Below are 13,254 nucleotides of genomic sequence, written 5' to 3'. Positions count from 1 at the left end.
CACCAGCCCCCTCTGCTGCAATCTCAGTTGAATTTTCAATTTCTTTGCCGTTGATCGCTGATCAATCGAATTTCTCACAGGGTTGGTGCTTGCTGAGCGCGAGAGTCGCCAGCCGCGACACGACACTCTTACGCACTCTCTCACAGACCCGTGCACTGATAGGCGTAGAGTAGATATTTTGGGTGCTTCAGAACCTTTAGCAGCTCTTTGTGTTTAGTCTCTGACTGAAGCAGCTGGCGAGCGGTTGATCGAGCGCTTTCCACATCAGAAAAATCAACAAATCAGCATCGGCTGGCATCGGTTGACATCGGTTTCAGAGTGTGTTGTGTACGGGGAGGCTGGAGGTGCTGTAACTGCAGCCAGAGCTTGGCCTCATTTGTGTGTCAAGTATTCAGCTAGATTGTTGCACAATCAAAACGGGTTCAAGCGGGCGCACTTGCCGTATACGCAACGCAAAGCTAGCTGAAAGTTGCGCATACGTCACGGCGTCGCATTGGATGGCGCGACCATTGATCCGCGCCACAAATCATACGACACTCAAGCACTTCATAGGCACTAACGTGGCCCAGAGCCAATCAGCAGCATGGGATACGACGACGTCATCACCCACCTGGGCGAATTCGGTCGCTACCAGAAGCGAATCTACTATCTGCTCTGTCTGCCGGCCATTGTCTGTGCCTTCCACAAGCTCGCCGGTGTCTTCCTCTTGGCCACGCCCGACACACGCTGCCAGCTGCCACACGAGGATGCGGCCACAGCGAAGTTCGCCTCGCTGCCGCTGGACAAGTGGCCCCTGGCCTATCCCCTGGACAGTGTGACCGGCAAGGCCCAGACCTGCGAGTACTACGATGTGGCCTACAGCGCGGACTACCTCAATGGCAGCGAGCCCTACACACAGAACGGAACAGTGGCCTGCTCCACGGGCTTCCTCTACGACCAGAGCAAGTACCTCAACAGCGCCGTCACCGAGTGGAATCTCGTCTGCGGACGTGGCTTCATGGCAGCCACCAGTGATTCCCTCTTCATGCTGGGCGTGCTGCTGGGCAGCTTCATCTTCGGCCAGATGTCGGACAAGCTGGGGCGCAAGCCCACCTTCTTCGCCTCGCTGATCCTGCAGCTGATCTTCGGCGTGCTGGCTGCCGTGGCGCCCGAGTACTTCAGCTACACGATCTCCCGCATGATCGTGGGCGCCACCACATCGGGCGTCTTCCTGGTGGCCTACGTGATCGCCCTGGAGATGGTTGGATCCTCGTATCGACTCTTTGCCGGCGTCGCCATGCAGATGTTCTTCTCCGTGGGCTTCATGCTGACGGCGGCCTTTGCCTACTTCATCCACGACTGGCGCTGGCTGCAGATCGCCCTCACGCTGCCAGGACTGCTCTTCGTCTGCTACTACTGGATCATTCCGGAGTCTGCGCGCTGGCTGCTGCTCAAGGGGCGCAAGGACGAGGCCTTTGTGATCATCGAGAAGGCTGCCAAGGAGAACGGGGTGCGCATACCCAGCGAGATCTACGAGCAGCTGGTGGAGGAGGTGGCCGAAAAGAAGAAACAGGACGAACTAGCGGCCGACCAGCCGGCGGCCACAGTGTTCGACCTTCTGCGGCATCCGAATCTGCGCCGGAAGACGCTGCTCATCTTCTTCGATTGGTTCGTCAACAGCGGCGTCTACTACGGCCTGTCGTGGAACACCAACAATCTGGGTGGCAATCAGCTGCTCAACTTTATGATCTCTGGCGCCGTCGAGATTCCCGCCTACGTGCTGCTCCTCTTCACTCTGAATCGCTGGGGCAGGCGATCGATCCTCTGCGGCACCATGCTGATCGCTGGAGTGTCGCTTCTCCTCACCATCGCCGTGCCCAGCGGCAAGACCTGGATGATTGTGGCCTGTGCAATGGTTGGTAAGCTGGCCATCACGGCCTCCTATGGCACCATCTACATCTTTTCGGCGGAGCAGTTCCCGACAGTTGTGCGGAATGTGGGTCTGGGCGCCTCCTCCATGGTGGCCCGAGTGGGCGGCATACTGGCGCCGTATCTGAAGCTACTCGGAGAGATCTGGCAGCCATTGCCATTGATCATCTGTGGGGCACTCTCGCTGACGGCTGGACTACTCTCGCTGCTGCTGCCCGAGACGCTGAACAAGCCCATGCCGGAGACCATCGAAGATGGCGAGAACTTTGGCAAGAATCAGGATCCGTCACTCAGTGCAGAGGGTGGCAGCAATCAAGAGCTCAAGGAGATGCTCAATCAAAGCTAGCTGCCACTTGTCACAGTCCAAGCATTCAACGAATTTATGCATTCTTCGCTTTGTTCATTCCATTGGAAAGTATTCTTAAAAAATCATGCAACACATCACATTTCAGCAGAGTAAATACAAATATATTTGCAACATTGTACGAGTAGGTGCACAACGTTATTCTCTGGGTTTTAAAAATAATATTAACTGCGACTCGCGCTGAAGGTTCGCCGCGAATCAACGAACTTTATGGCGAACTTTGTTTATTGAAGAATCACTTCTCGGCGCGATAAGTGCAGCACGTACATAAAAGTATGTCTAAACGGTCGTCGCCATCCACTGATAACAGACAATCGCATCCCACTGCAAAGCTCCGATTGCATTTAGAGTATGGTAAGAGTAGGTGGGGGAGGGAGGTATCCCTCTCATATCAACATAGATTATCTTTTATATATATTTTATAATAATAATTCCTTTCACTCATATATCATTTGCGTAGATAAATCGCTTCACTTGCTATCAACTGTGCCATTGATAAGCCAACAGTCGCAAAGTCCTATAGCAACAGGTTCTGGTCTGGTCTGGGTCTGGTGTGCGTCTGGCAGTTTCATTTTCTATTGTTTATCCAGGTGTTTGCAAGTTGAATGAACTTGAACTTGAACCAACTACTGTTCCTCAAACTTTTGTTTAACTTGGAATTTGCATTCGTGGCGTGATAAAGTGAGATTATGATATGGAGAACACGCTAAATGGGGCCAAGTTTCTTTTTAAACTATTTAAATGATGTTCCTTTTATCAACAAAACTCCAATTTTTAGGGTGGAGCTAAATAAAATTGGGTCAGATCAACGAATGTCATTAAAATCCATTCAGTTTTATTCGCATCGAAGAAAGTAACGCAATTAGTGGTCAATAATTCATCGAATAGGAATCTAACTATTAAGAAATATTCATGGATAAACAATATCAATGGTAGCTTGGTTGGTGGCTTTCGATTGATGTGGTATGAATCCAGAAGTTCCTGCTCCCAGCAGCTGCTTTAACAAATTTTCTCTTTAAAAGATACCATAAAAATACCCGCCCAAAAGTGGGCAACTGAATTTATTCTTTTCAACTCTCCAGTTCTATTAAAACTGTAAGCGAACATCAGCAGAAATAATTTAAAAGAAAGAGAATAGATTTTAGTAGCATTTTCTGATAGCTGGAAAACCCCGATCTAGCAATCCACGATAAAGTTTTCATTCAGCACACAAACAAATGTGACAAAAAGCATGCCTTGAGGCTGGTTTAGGGACTAGGAACGTGGGTGCAATGGATCAACATCTACCCTTTGGCACCGAGCAACCAGAACTAGATGTAGTCATTGTCGGGGCGGGCCTGTCGGGCCTCACATCGGCCGTGAAGCTGCTGGCCAAGGAGACCACATTGAACATACGGATCCTCGACGAGAACAGCCATCCCGGCGGCCAGCTGGGACAGACTGGAAGTGGATTCCGATACGTCGATGAGGAGCAGCACGATATGCTGGCCTTTATGAACGACATGCAGGTGCTGCCCCGGAACAGGCGCTGTGCAAATGCGGAGCTGCAACGTTGCTGGTCACTGGATCGGGGACCAACAGCGCAGCCTGCGAAGTTCGAGCTGTGTCGCTACATCCAAATGCTGAACCTACGGATGGGCAGGTTTCGCTCGAAGAAGTTTATGTGGGTTCAAAGTTCGTGCTTGAATTGAATCCCTCAGTTATTGCCCTGTTCCTTACAGCCTGCGGGAGCGTGTGCCCAGCATGGAGCGGCATATAACTAGCAACTTGTTCTTCAGCAAGTCGCGCAGCTTTATGAGGAATTTCGTGGAGCTGGTCTGCGGTGTACATGCCAGAGCAGTGGATTACGACACCTTCATGTCCGTGTGCAGCTCTTGCGGCGGTCTGGCCGTACTCCTAGACTTGTGAGAGGGGAAACAGAATCCAAACTGTTCAATCCACCAAAGAACTAACTTTTTCCCTTTCCCCCTTGCAGCTACTTTAACTTTCCGAACACCTTCTTGGAGCTCTCCACCCAGAAGCTGATTGAGAGCATTCTGGAGAAGATTCAGTACATAACGATCACCCAGAACGTTCGGGTTGTCAGGGTGCAGCACTTCAAGGACTATGTGGAGCTGACAGATGCCCTGGGGGAGAAGTACACCGCGCAGGCGCTCATTCTGGCCATTCCCTGGAACAAAGTGGAGCGGATTCAGTTCGAGCCTCCGATCCCCAAGGATTTCTGTCCACCGCCCAAAGCGAAGCTCAAGCCTGGCCGCCTGATCACCCAGTTCTCCCTGAGCTACAGCAAGTGCCACTGGGCGGAGGCTGGCTACTCGGGCAACTTTCTCAGCTCGAAGCCTCTGGTGTGTGGCCACGAATGCCGCCAGGCCACGTACTGCGGCTACATGGTGCACTCTGCGCAGGAGTCGGACAGTGTGCGGCAGACAGTCCTGGATCTTCTCGCCTCGCACTACGGTGATGAGATGCGGGAACCCCTGAAGTATCAGCAGAGCACCACAGAGCTGAGCATGGCGCGGCACAAGCCACAGGTGACGCCCTGGCATCGGGTCATCTGGTCCAGCTCCTCGGCGGTGGCCACCAACTATCGCAGCCTCATGGGTGGTGCCGTCCAGAGTGGTGTTCGGGCTGCTGTCAGTGCGCTGTTTGTGGTGCGACCTCAGCTCGTTAGCTGGGTGGATATGCTCGAAGTGCGTGAAACGAATCCCTACGAAAGGTGCCGCCCGCCCGACCGTCTCAGCAGCCTGCTCAGTCGCCTCAACCTCTACAATGTCACCTTCTACAGCTTCTTCATTCTGGGCCTCCTCTGGCTGCTCAAAATAGGCTACTGTCACGCCATTCGTACGCACTCTTCCTCCTAGATGTGAAATTAAAGTATCCAAACTGCCAGGTGATGGGAATGTGAATGTGTGTCCAAAGTGTGTGCCCAAGAGGCTTAAAGTCTGAGCCCGAGGAGAGTCTCCTCTGCTCAATGTGCTCATTGAATTTAGTCGTTAAGCAACGCCTAGACTTACACACACAAATGAGTATCTGCTCTTACTCTTATTCTTACTCGTACTTGCACGAATTTAATATGCACAATTCCCCTTCTTGGGCAATCTTTCACTTAAGCTTCGCCAACGCTCTGCTCTCTCTTTATTATTATTACAATATAAATATGAATGATTGCCCCTCTGTGGGAGTGGAAGGTATTTGAATTCTTCAAGTAAATTATCTACTTGAGCAATTTGAGTAGATTTATTTATTATTATTATTGCAAAGGTACCAAAGCGAAGACTTTCTGTAGGAATAAGTCAAAGATCTAATCTGATGAGATTACCACTCGATTGGGTGTTTATTTGATTGTCTATTAGGTACAGCACGTGCATCCATCCCACCTGCGAAAAACAATGCATTCCAAATACAAGTTCGAAGGTAAACCCCAGCCAGCCAGACAATCGAATGTGGCATCCCCACATGCGAACGAGCTATCAGCATAAAAAGCTCTAATTACGGCCACTCAACCGCTGCAATGCCCCGCAGTTTCCACCGTTAGTACGAGTAAGTAGAGACTGTGTAGGTAGTGCGAATTTCACAGATGAATAGAATAGGAACGGACAGACAGGATGATTATTGCATGCCTGAGAACGGAACAAATGAACAGCAATTAGTGGTAGTATCGAAACAGAGTGGGAGAACCATGATTAGAATGTATCTATGAATACCTATCTGGATTGGCCTCATCCAATGCCAATCAGTGTCTTTCTCCGGCAGGGTTATAGCTTACGATAGCAGGGGATTGATGGTCGGTCGCTTGATTGATTCATTGAGTTCAATTGAGACCAGAGTTGAGGACTCTTGGATGATAATGGAGGTTAACTCAAATCGAATCACCCGCTAAGGTCACTGCGTAGAAATCTGGTTCGGGTTCTGGTTCTGTTTCTGGTTCTAGTTGTGGAACGATTTTGCTTTCAGTGAGATTCAAATCTTTCCATATTGCACATAGAATAGGCACAAAATTTCATTCAAAATGTGCAGAGAGTGCACATTGGCAGTCACATTCATTCACTCTTTCGGTACTCTTTGTGTACGCTCATCGGCAGTACATATTCGGAATTTGGAAAATAAAACCAAAAAGAAAAATGTAAACAATACGAAAACAAACGGAAAGAACAACAATGTAATGATATGCAGAGACAAACGAATTAAACTGTAATTCTGTTCATGTATGTAAATTACATGGGTTTCGGGTTGCCTCCTCCTCCTCCTCCTCTTCCTCGAACAACACAACAAAGCGAATGTAATGGAATGCAGGAATATGTAAGGAGAAGAACCGAACATATGGCTCTCAAGTGGTAGGTTCGGTACGGGGGAGGAGGTGGAGAGAGAGAGAGCGTGCAATCTCTAATGTTCCGTTTGTCGCATTCGTAATGAGAATCCTGAGCAAAGAGCAATAGAAGAATTAAGTGGAGGGAGAGTGTGCGAGTGTAGGGTAGACGAAGTAGACAAAATAATTTCAAAATATGAAATACTCTCACCTATGAATTGCTCTCCTATTATCTTTGGGATCTATCATTAAGGAATGAAAAGATTAGTCAATCATCTAGTAATCTAGTAATTGAAATGATTCAACTGAGTTTGCTCTACAATAAATCACAGAAAAGCATTGAACCTAATCATATAAGTAAGTAGCATCCAGAAATAAATTTGTTTATTTGTGAGTGCGCATTTTGACATTCGTTTAAACGCTCAATAATTGTATTTAATTTTTTGTCTACCCCTCACCCAAGGGTATTCTAATTTTGACTAACGATTGGTGAAACCAATTGGTGTTTGAATTAAATAACTGCCAAATACGCAGTAAATAAATGTACATAAGTACTTGCAATAACTTATTGTTCGAATTTCAACAATAAAGGAATTATACATTAAAATCATAATTTAGCAATATTTTTTGTTTCCTCTTTTACTTGCTTAAATCTGAACTTTCTCTTTGCAGAAAGCAGCTAAAGCCGCCAGGAGAAAATCACTGAATTACCTTCATACCTTTTAGAGAAATAATTAACACAATTAATGGGATAATTCAATTGAAATTTAAGTTACAATCGCTTAATATGTTTCTCCATTATTTACCCACACTTTATCATTATCAAACCTACTAGTTAGGGTATCAGCTAAGTCGGCTGTCGCTCTCTTCCTTTCTTGTTTTTAATGCTTGCAATGAAATCCGAAGAAAGCGAACATACTATGTGTATATAGTAGATCGCGTATATGGATCGGGAAGAGAGCCGAAGAGAGTCCCAGCCAGGCCGCTCGATTGCGAGTGTTAGTACGCGTAGCTCCTCTGCCTGGGCCTCATCCATCTGATCTCTCTGCTTTGCTCTGCTCTGCGCTGCTCTGCTCTGGCCTGGTGTGTTGTGTTGTGTGGTGGTGTCTGGTGGGACGGACGGGAGTACAAAAACATTGCGATCGACCTCCCGTGGGCTTAGTTTGTGAGACGCTTTCGAAGCGACAAGTAGTAGTTGATAGCGACACCGGCGGACAGCGGCAGGAGAAAGGCGAATGCACGCGTTCGGGGATCCATTCAAAATTAGAAAACGTTGCACAGCCCAACAGTCAAAGAAGCGGACAAAAAAAAGAAGAAAGACCTGAACAAATATCTAAAGGAAAATCCCGAAATTAAATTGTACAATTTTCATTGTAAATATCAGTGAAGCAGAAAACTGCATTGAACTGAGAACGTGTCGCCTTTTTGGTATGTCATAAGTGGCATTCATTTTCATTCATTCCCATGTGCGCCGCTGCAACATAAACAGCGATCCGATCCGATCCGAGCCGATCCAAGCATAAAGACAAATGGGAAAATAGAACGCAAACACAACCCGTGAGACATAGATAAATAGCACAGAAAAACAGACCGAGGCATCGAGGCATCGAGGCATTGCATTGCGAGGGAGCGCAGCGCAGCGTTGAGTGAAAGTGAATATCGATCGGATCTTCTGACGGGGCGAAGGAACGGCACAGCCTTATCTGCGCATTCGGTGTCAGAGGCTCAAAGTGAACGCACTCGCAGACAGAGCGACAGAGATCGATCCAGCTGAAACCCAAGTGAACGATCGAGCATTGAAGAAGTCCCAGCTCAAAAACGGACTGCAAAGAAGTAAACAAATCCCCCAATCAATCCGAACTGTGATACTTTGGCCATGACCAAATCAAAGGCAAATGACAATCCGGAAAAGACGCGCGAGCACATCAGCGAGGAGAGCATGAAGGATCTGCTCACCAAGCAGCTGGAAATCGTTGGCAGTGGCGGGGCATACGTCTGGTAAGGAATCATCATCATCATCTAATCATCACTGCACTTTGCATTCATATTCGAGAGACGCGTTCCACTTGACCCACTTCCTAATTGTTGCATTGCGGTGGCTTTTAAAGGTTGAGTTCGTAGAGAAAATGTTGACATTAGTCAGGGTGGTGCACTTGTCTACGCTGTGATTGTGATTCAATTAAATGATCTCTCCGCCTGACTGGTCAGCAAATGCTCTCGCAAAAACCAGTGAAAACCCCAGAAACAATTGGCATTTTGTTTCTGATTCTGATTCTGATAGAACACGTTTCGGATGGAAAGATTCAATGAGAGTATTCCAGCACGTTTCAGATGGAAATCGGAAGATAATCTGCCCTGGCGCTTCCTGGACATCATGTATAGGCGCAGGTCAGAAATCACTCAATCAAAGTGGGAGTAGTGGGACGTAGGGGGTGGTGTTGCTGCACAATCGGAGGGCAATGGTCATGTGATCGCTCACAACAGTGTTTAAAATTTAAATATAGAACCAATTCCGAGAGTATATCAGCACGTACAATACATAGACATCATTTTATTCGTATTATATTCGCATGAAGCTCGAAATCGGAATCGGAATTGATAAGCAACACTCATGAATCGAATCGAATCGAAACCCGAGCTCTGGCGACAACGGATCGTGAGTGTAATCTCAGTATTGCTGCCCTGCCGTATAGCTACATATATGTACGACTCGAGTACCGGTTCCATTAACTATGTAGATCGAGATCGGGCCATGTAACTGTGATCCTAGGCACACAATCCAGCTGTCCAGATAAGAGGACGACAACTGCACTGCGCCTCAAAGTCATTCAACCAAAATTCAACCTTCGTCGCTCGATCGGTGGCTGCTGATCGTCTTCCCGGAACTTAAGCCCACTTCCATGGGCTGTGATGTGGGTGTGGGTGGAGGCACGTGAATCCGCCAATCGGATATGTAAATATTGCGCACTGCGTTCCGCTTGCCCGATTTTGTTAATGATTAATGACGCTGCCAAAAAATTATGCGAGCCGCATACTATCCGTAAAACAAAACAAAAAGATTCGAGTGTGTCATGCGGGGTGGTGGTAACCTTCAGAGCATTTGTTTTTGCGGCATTAACTGTTTAAGTTAATGTTGTGGCTATCGGGTATTACGAGCACTATTTGCATTACAACCAAGTGTTACTGCCATGTGGTGTCAATGTGCGAAAGATTGAAGTTGCGTGCTGTAAACAATTTGTAATCCCAATTAGCATCAGTGGAGAGAGAGAGAGTAATCATTCCCTTTCCACTTTTAGGGCCATTTTCTTCCTGTGCGTCACCCCCAACATACTGAACGGATTCCATGTGTCCTCCTACACACTGCTGGGACACCTGCCGGAGGATCAGTGGTGCGGCCTGCCCGATCTGGATGCCACCAACTGGACGCTGGCCCAGAGGCGGCACATAGCCGAGGGCGGCCTCAACTCGGGCGGCTGCACGGTGTGGGACTGGAACTACAAGCGTCTCGGCCAAATGTCCTACGAGGCGGCCCTCAACTACACCAGCCACATGTCGGAGATCAGCAGGCCCGCGGAGGTGTCGTGCAAGGTGAAGGGCAGCTACGAGTACGCCGATCCGGAGAGCACCTTCGTCTCCGACTGGGATCTGACCTGCGAGAGGAGTATTCAGCGCACCTCAGCACAGGTCTCCCTGTCGCTGGGCAAGTTCTGTGGCTCCTTCTCCTTTGGCATCCTGGCAGACAAGTGAGTTGATGACGGGGAGAAATCTTTTTTCCGAAGGTTGCTCATGCTTTTGGTATTCCTTTTGCAGATTTGGTCGCAAGACTTCCTTTACCCTGGGTGCCGCCTTCTTCGTTGTGGGCAGCTTCTTCTGCACCTTCTCCCCCTGGTACAGTCTCTTCCTGGCGGGTCGCTTTGCCCTTGGTGCTGCCTCCTCGGGACTCTTCTACCCAGCCTTTACCATGAGTAAGTCCTTGGGCTGTAATCTGCAAAGTAACTGCTTCATTTTGTGCATTTTCTTTCCTGTTAGTTGTGGAAAATGTGTGCCTAAAGCATCGCTCCTGGATGTCGATTGCCTTCTCCGCCTCCTATCCCATTGGCATGATCATCTTGGCCATTATCGGCTACCTCATACAGCCCTGGCGGCACCTGCAACTAGCCCTGACCATACCCTCGCTTCTGCTCATCCTCAACTGCTAGTAGGTTACATCGGAAACATTCTGTCTCTGATCACTTAACTCACTTTGATCCACCTTTAGTCTGATGAATGAATCACCTCGTTGGCTCATAACGAACCAGCGCTACGATCGTGTGTACAAGATCCTCTTCAAGCAGCCCAGCCACTACGAGATTCAGCCAGCGCTGGCCGCCCCCTCCGCGGACCTCGTCACCGATAAGAAGTCGGTGAGTGCAAAGTTCCGAGAACACATCAATATTCATGGTCTCAGGTTGCTAAGCCAAACATCTTTTGTTCTTCTTTCGTTGCAGCTGGAACCAGAAGGCGGCTCCTCCGTCTCGCTGCTGGACAAACTGAAGAGTGGCCCACTCAAGTCCATCATCGAGCTCTTTGCCAATCCCAGTGTACGCAAGCTGATCTTCACCTCCTACTTCATGTTCTGCGTGACATCGCTGAGTTACTACGTGACGGGTGAGCATTCTGCTGTCCAACCGAGAATCGAGTGCTAATTGAGTTCCCTTTTGCTGTAGCTCTGAATGCGGCCAACCTGTCGGTGAGTCGGTATCTGTACATCGTGGCCACTGGGCTCGTGGACATCCCCTCGTACTTGGTGCCGGTCATCATGCTGCGATTCACGGGTCGCCGCATCACAACCAGTTTCCTGTTCCTGTGGACGGGCGTCTCGCTGCTGCTGGTGCTCGCCGTGCCCACGGGCAGCACCACCTGGATCGTGGCCTTCGCCATGCTGGGCCGCTTCGGCATCAGTGCCACCTACTCCGTGGTCACGCTCTACACGGCGGAGCTGTATCCCACCCAGATCCGTAACTCTGCACTGGGCACCTGCTCCACGTTCGCCCATGTTGGATCCATTTCGGCACCGTATGTGGTCGATGTCCTGGGTGCCTTCGGCTGGTACATTCCAACGACTATCTGCGGCTGCTGCGTTCTAGTAGCTGGCCTGCTGACCCTCACTCTGCCCGAAACGGGCACCGACAAGCTCTCCGACAAGATCGATGGAGCTGCAGCTGCTGGTGCTCCTGCTGTGGCTGCCACCGATGCAGCACAGCCGGAGAAGAAGTGAGCCTTAGCTTAGTTAGTCCTACGTCTCGTTTAGTGTACAATATTTAGGAGTAAAAGTATCGTTAACTGCAGTACTCTAGCCACTAAGTTCGCTGTTAGTCCTTGCATTCTTTTAGCGTATATTCGTAATTGTTTTCTGTTTGATATCGTATAATAAAGCGCTTATACACGTCACATCCAGAGGTCTACGACTGACTCAGCAGCAGCTGCACCCAGTCGTGGTAGGGTCGGGTCACCGTGTACACGCTGGGCATGCCCTTGATGCCACAGGTGAGACCATGTGAAACGAGTCCGTAGATGTAGTCCCTGCCGCCATATGGGCAGATGAGAGGACCCCTAAAAAACAATTGCTTTAGCGATTGGAAGCCCGATTTAGGTTTCACTTACCCAGAGTCGCCCTGGCACGAGTCCTGATGCCCAGTGCCCATGGCACAGACAGTGTTTGCTCCATTCTGTGGTGCCCAGATGTGTCCTATGATGTCTCGACACTCCTTGTTGCCAATCACCCGAACTTCGGCCTCAAACAATTGCGTCTGGCACGGGCCCGCATGCTGGGTGGCGCCATAACCAATAATTCGACACGATTCTGGGAGTAAAAATTGCAACAACTCATCCAAAATCAGGGGGCCAATATCTACCATTCCTGTCCGGTGTCATGCCCTGAGGCGGCAGCTGTGCAAACTGCAAGTCCTGGCCCAAAGCACTTCTGTAGCGACGCCTCATGTAGAGCAGAGCAATATCATTCCTAAAGTTGGAACTAATGGAAAGGAATTTGTCATCAAGTGATGGCTTGACATTGAGAGGCTGTTCAACTTGACTCTGAACTGTTTACTCACGGCTGAAAGTAGATGTATTCGGCGCTTTCCAGACCATATGCTTCCAGCAGATCAACATTCTCAATGCTCTCGTAGCCAATGAAGGCAGAAATGGTATTTATGTTCCTATCACAGAAAGAGACTGCCATGAATAGCCGTGATGGAGGAGAGTTATTATATTCGCACTTACTTTCTCCAGACACAGTGGGCGGCCGACAGGATCCAGCGATCACTTATGAGGCTGCCACCGCAAAAGTGGCGATAGGTAGTGGCCACAGTGGCATTCCCCACAATCACATCTTGCAACGAGACCATAAACGGATACTGGCTGGCGTCACCTTTGGGTGGAGGAGAATTTTGAGAGAGAATCAGTTAGTCTTCCAAGCAGAATCGGCTTCCAGGTACTGCCCACGGTTGACACAATCCGTCCGCCGACAATGGGCACAGCGTGGCAGGACCTCAGTCCGAGGGAGAGCGCATTGATGACGACACTAAAGAGCAGAAGGTCCCTTCGGGGGGTCCCCGTGCTGGCAGCCTTCATGGTTGATCGTTGAAGAGATACTAATTTATGGCCGTCAGCATTTTTAAAAATAGAGAAAACAGTT

At 49.0% G+C, this 13,254-nt stretch overlaps 4 protein-coding genes across 5 annotated transcripts; 3 read left to right on the top strand and 1 right to left on the bottom strand.

Moving 5' to 3' along the window:
• Positions 1–240: 240 nt before the first annotated feature.
• On the top strand, positions 241–2,270 carry LOC117898942 (organic cation transporter protein). Its single transcript, XM_034808662.1, has one exon. The coding sequence runs from the start codon at positions 584–586 to the stop codon at positions 2,252–2,254; it is 1,671 nt and encodes a 556-aa protein (XP_034664553.1). The 5' UTR covers positions 241–583; the 3' UTR covers positions 2,255–2,270.
• A 1,219-nt stretch (positions 2,271–3,489) lies between these two features.
• Positions 3,490–5,178, top strand: LOC117898946 (putative flavin-containing monoamine oxidase AofH). 2 transcript variants are annotated; one of them, XM_034808668.1, is made up of 3 exons: positions 3,490–3,935; positions 3,994–4,176; positions 4,248–5,178. In XM_034808668.1, exons 1-3 carry the CDS (start codon positions 3,544–3,546, stop codon positions 5,131–5,133), a joined length of 1,461 nt encoding a protein of 486 aa, XP_034664559.1. In that variant the 5' UTR covers positions 3,490–3,543; the 3' UTR covers positions 5,134–5,178. The 2 variants fall into 2 exon arrangements, with proteins under 2 accessions (XP_034664559.1, XP_034664560.1); XM_034808669.1 differs by having other exon boundaries at positions 3,847–3,939.
• Positions 5,179–7,728: 2,550 nt separating this feature from the next.
• Positions 7,729–12,008, top strand: LOC117897583 (organic cation transporter protein). Its single transcript, XM_034806537.1, has 7 exons — positions 7,729–8,576; positions 9,875–10,321; positions 10,389–10,543; positions 10,608–10,776; positions 10,837–10,981; positions 11,066–11,225; positions 11,285–12,008. Exons 1-7 carry the CDS (start codon positions 8,455–8,457, stop codon positions 11,833–11,835), a joined length of 1,749 nt encoding a protein of 582 aa, XP_034662428.1. The 5' UTR covers positions 7,729–8,454; the 3' UTR covers positions 11,836–12,008.
• Positions 11,927–13,191, bottom strand: LOC117897584 (chymotrypsin-like elastase family member 2A). The gene is made up of 6 exons (XM_034806538.1): positions 13,058–13,191; positions 12,840–12,987; positions 12,671–12,775; positions 12,473–12,591; positions 12,222–12,420; positions 11,927–12,170 (listed from the first exon to the last, which is right to left on the bottom strand). The coding sequence occupies exons 1-6, from the start codon at positions 13,188–13,190 to the stop codon at positions 12,020–12,022; spliced, it is 855 nt and encodes a 284-aa protein (XP_034662429.1). The 5' UTR covers position 13,191; the 3' UTR covers positions 11,927–12,019.
• Between the last annotated feature and the right edge of the window lie 63 nt (positions 13,192–13,254).

Source organism: Drosophila subobscura, chromosome O (genome assembly GCF_008121235.1).
Source record: "Drosophila subobscura isolate 14011-0131.10 chromosome O, UCBerk_Dsub_1.0, whole genome shotgun sequence".
In the NCBI taxonomy this organism is placed as follows: domain Eukaryota; kingdom Metazoa; phylum Arthropoda; class Insecta; order Diptera; family Drosophilidae; genus Drosophila; species Drosophila subobscura.
This window is presented reverse-complemented; position numbering and strand designations above follow the sequence as displayed.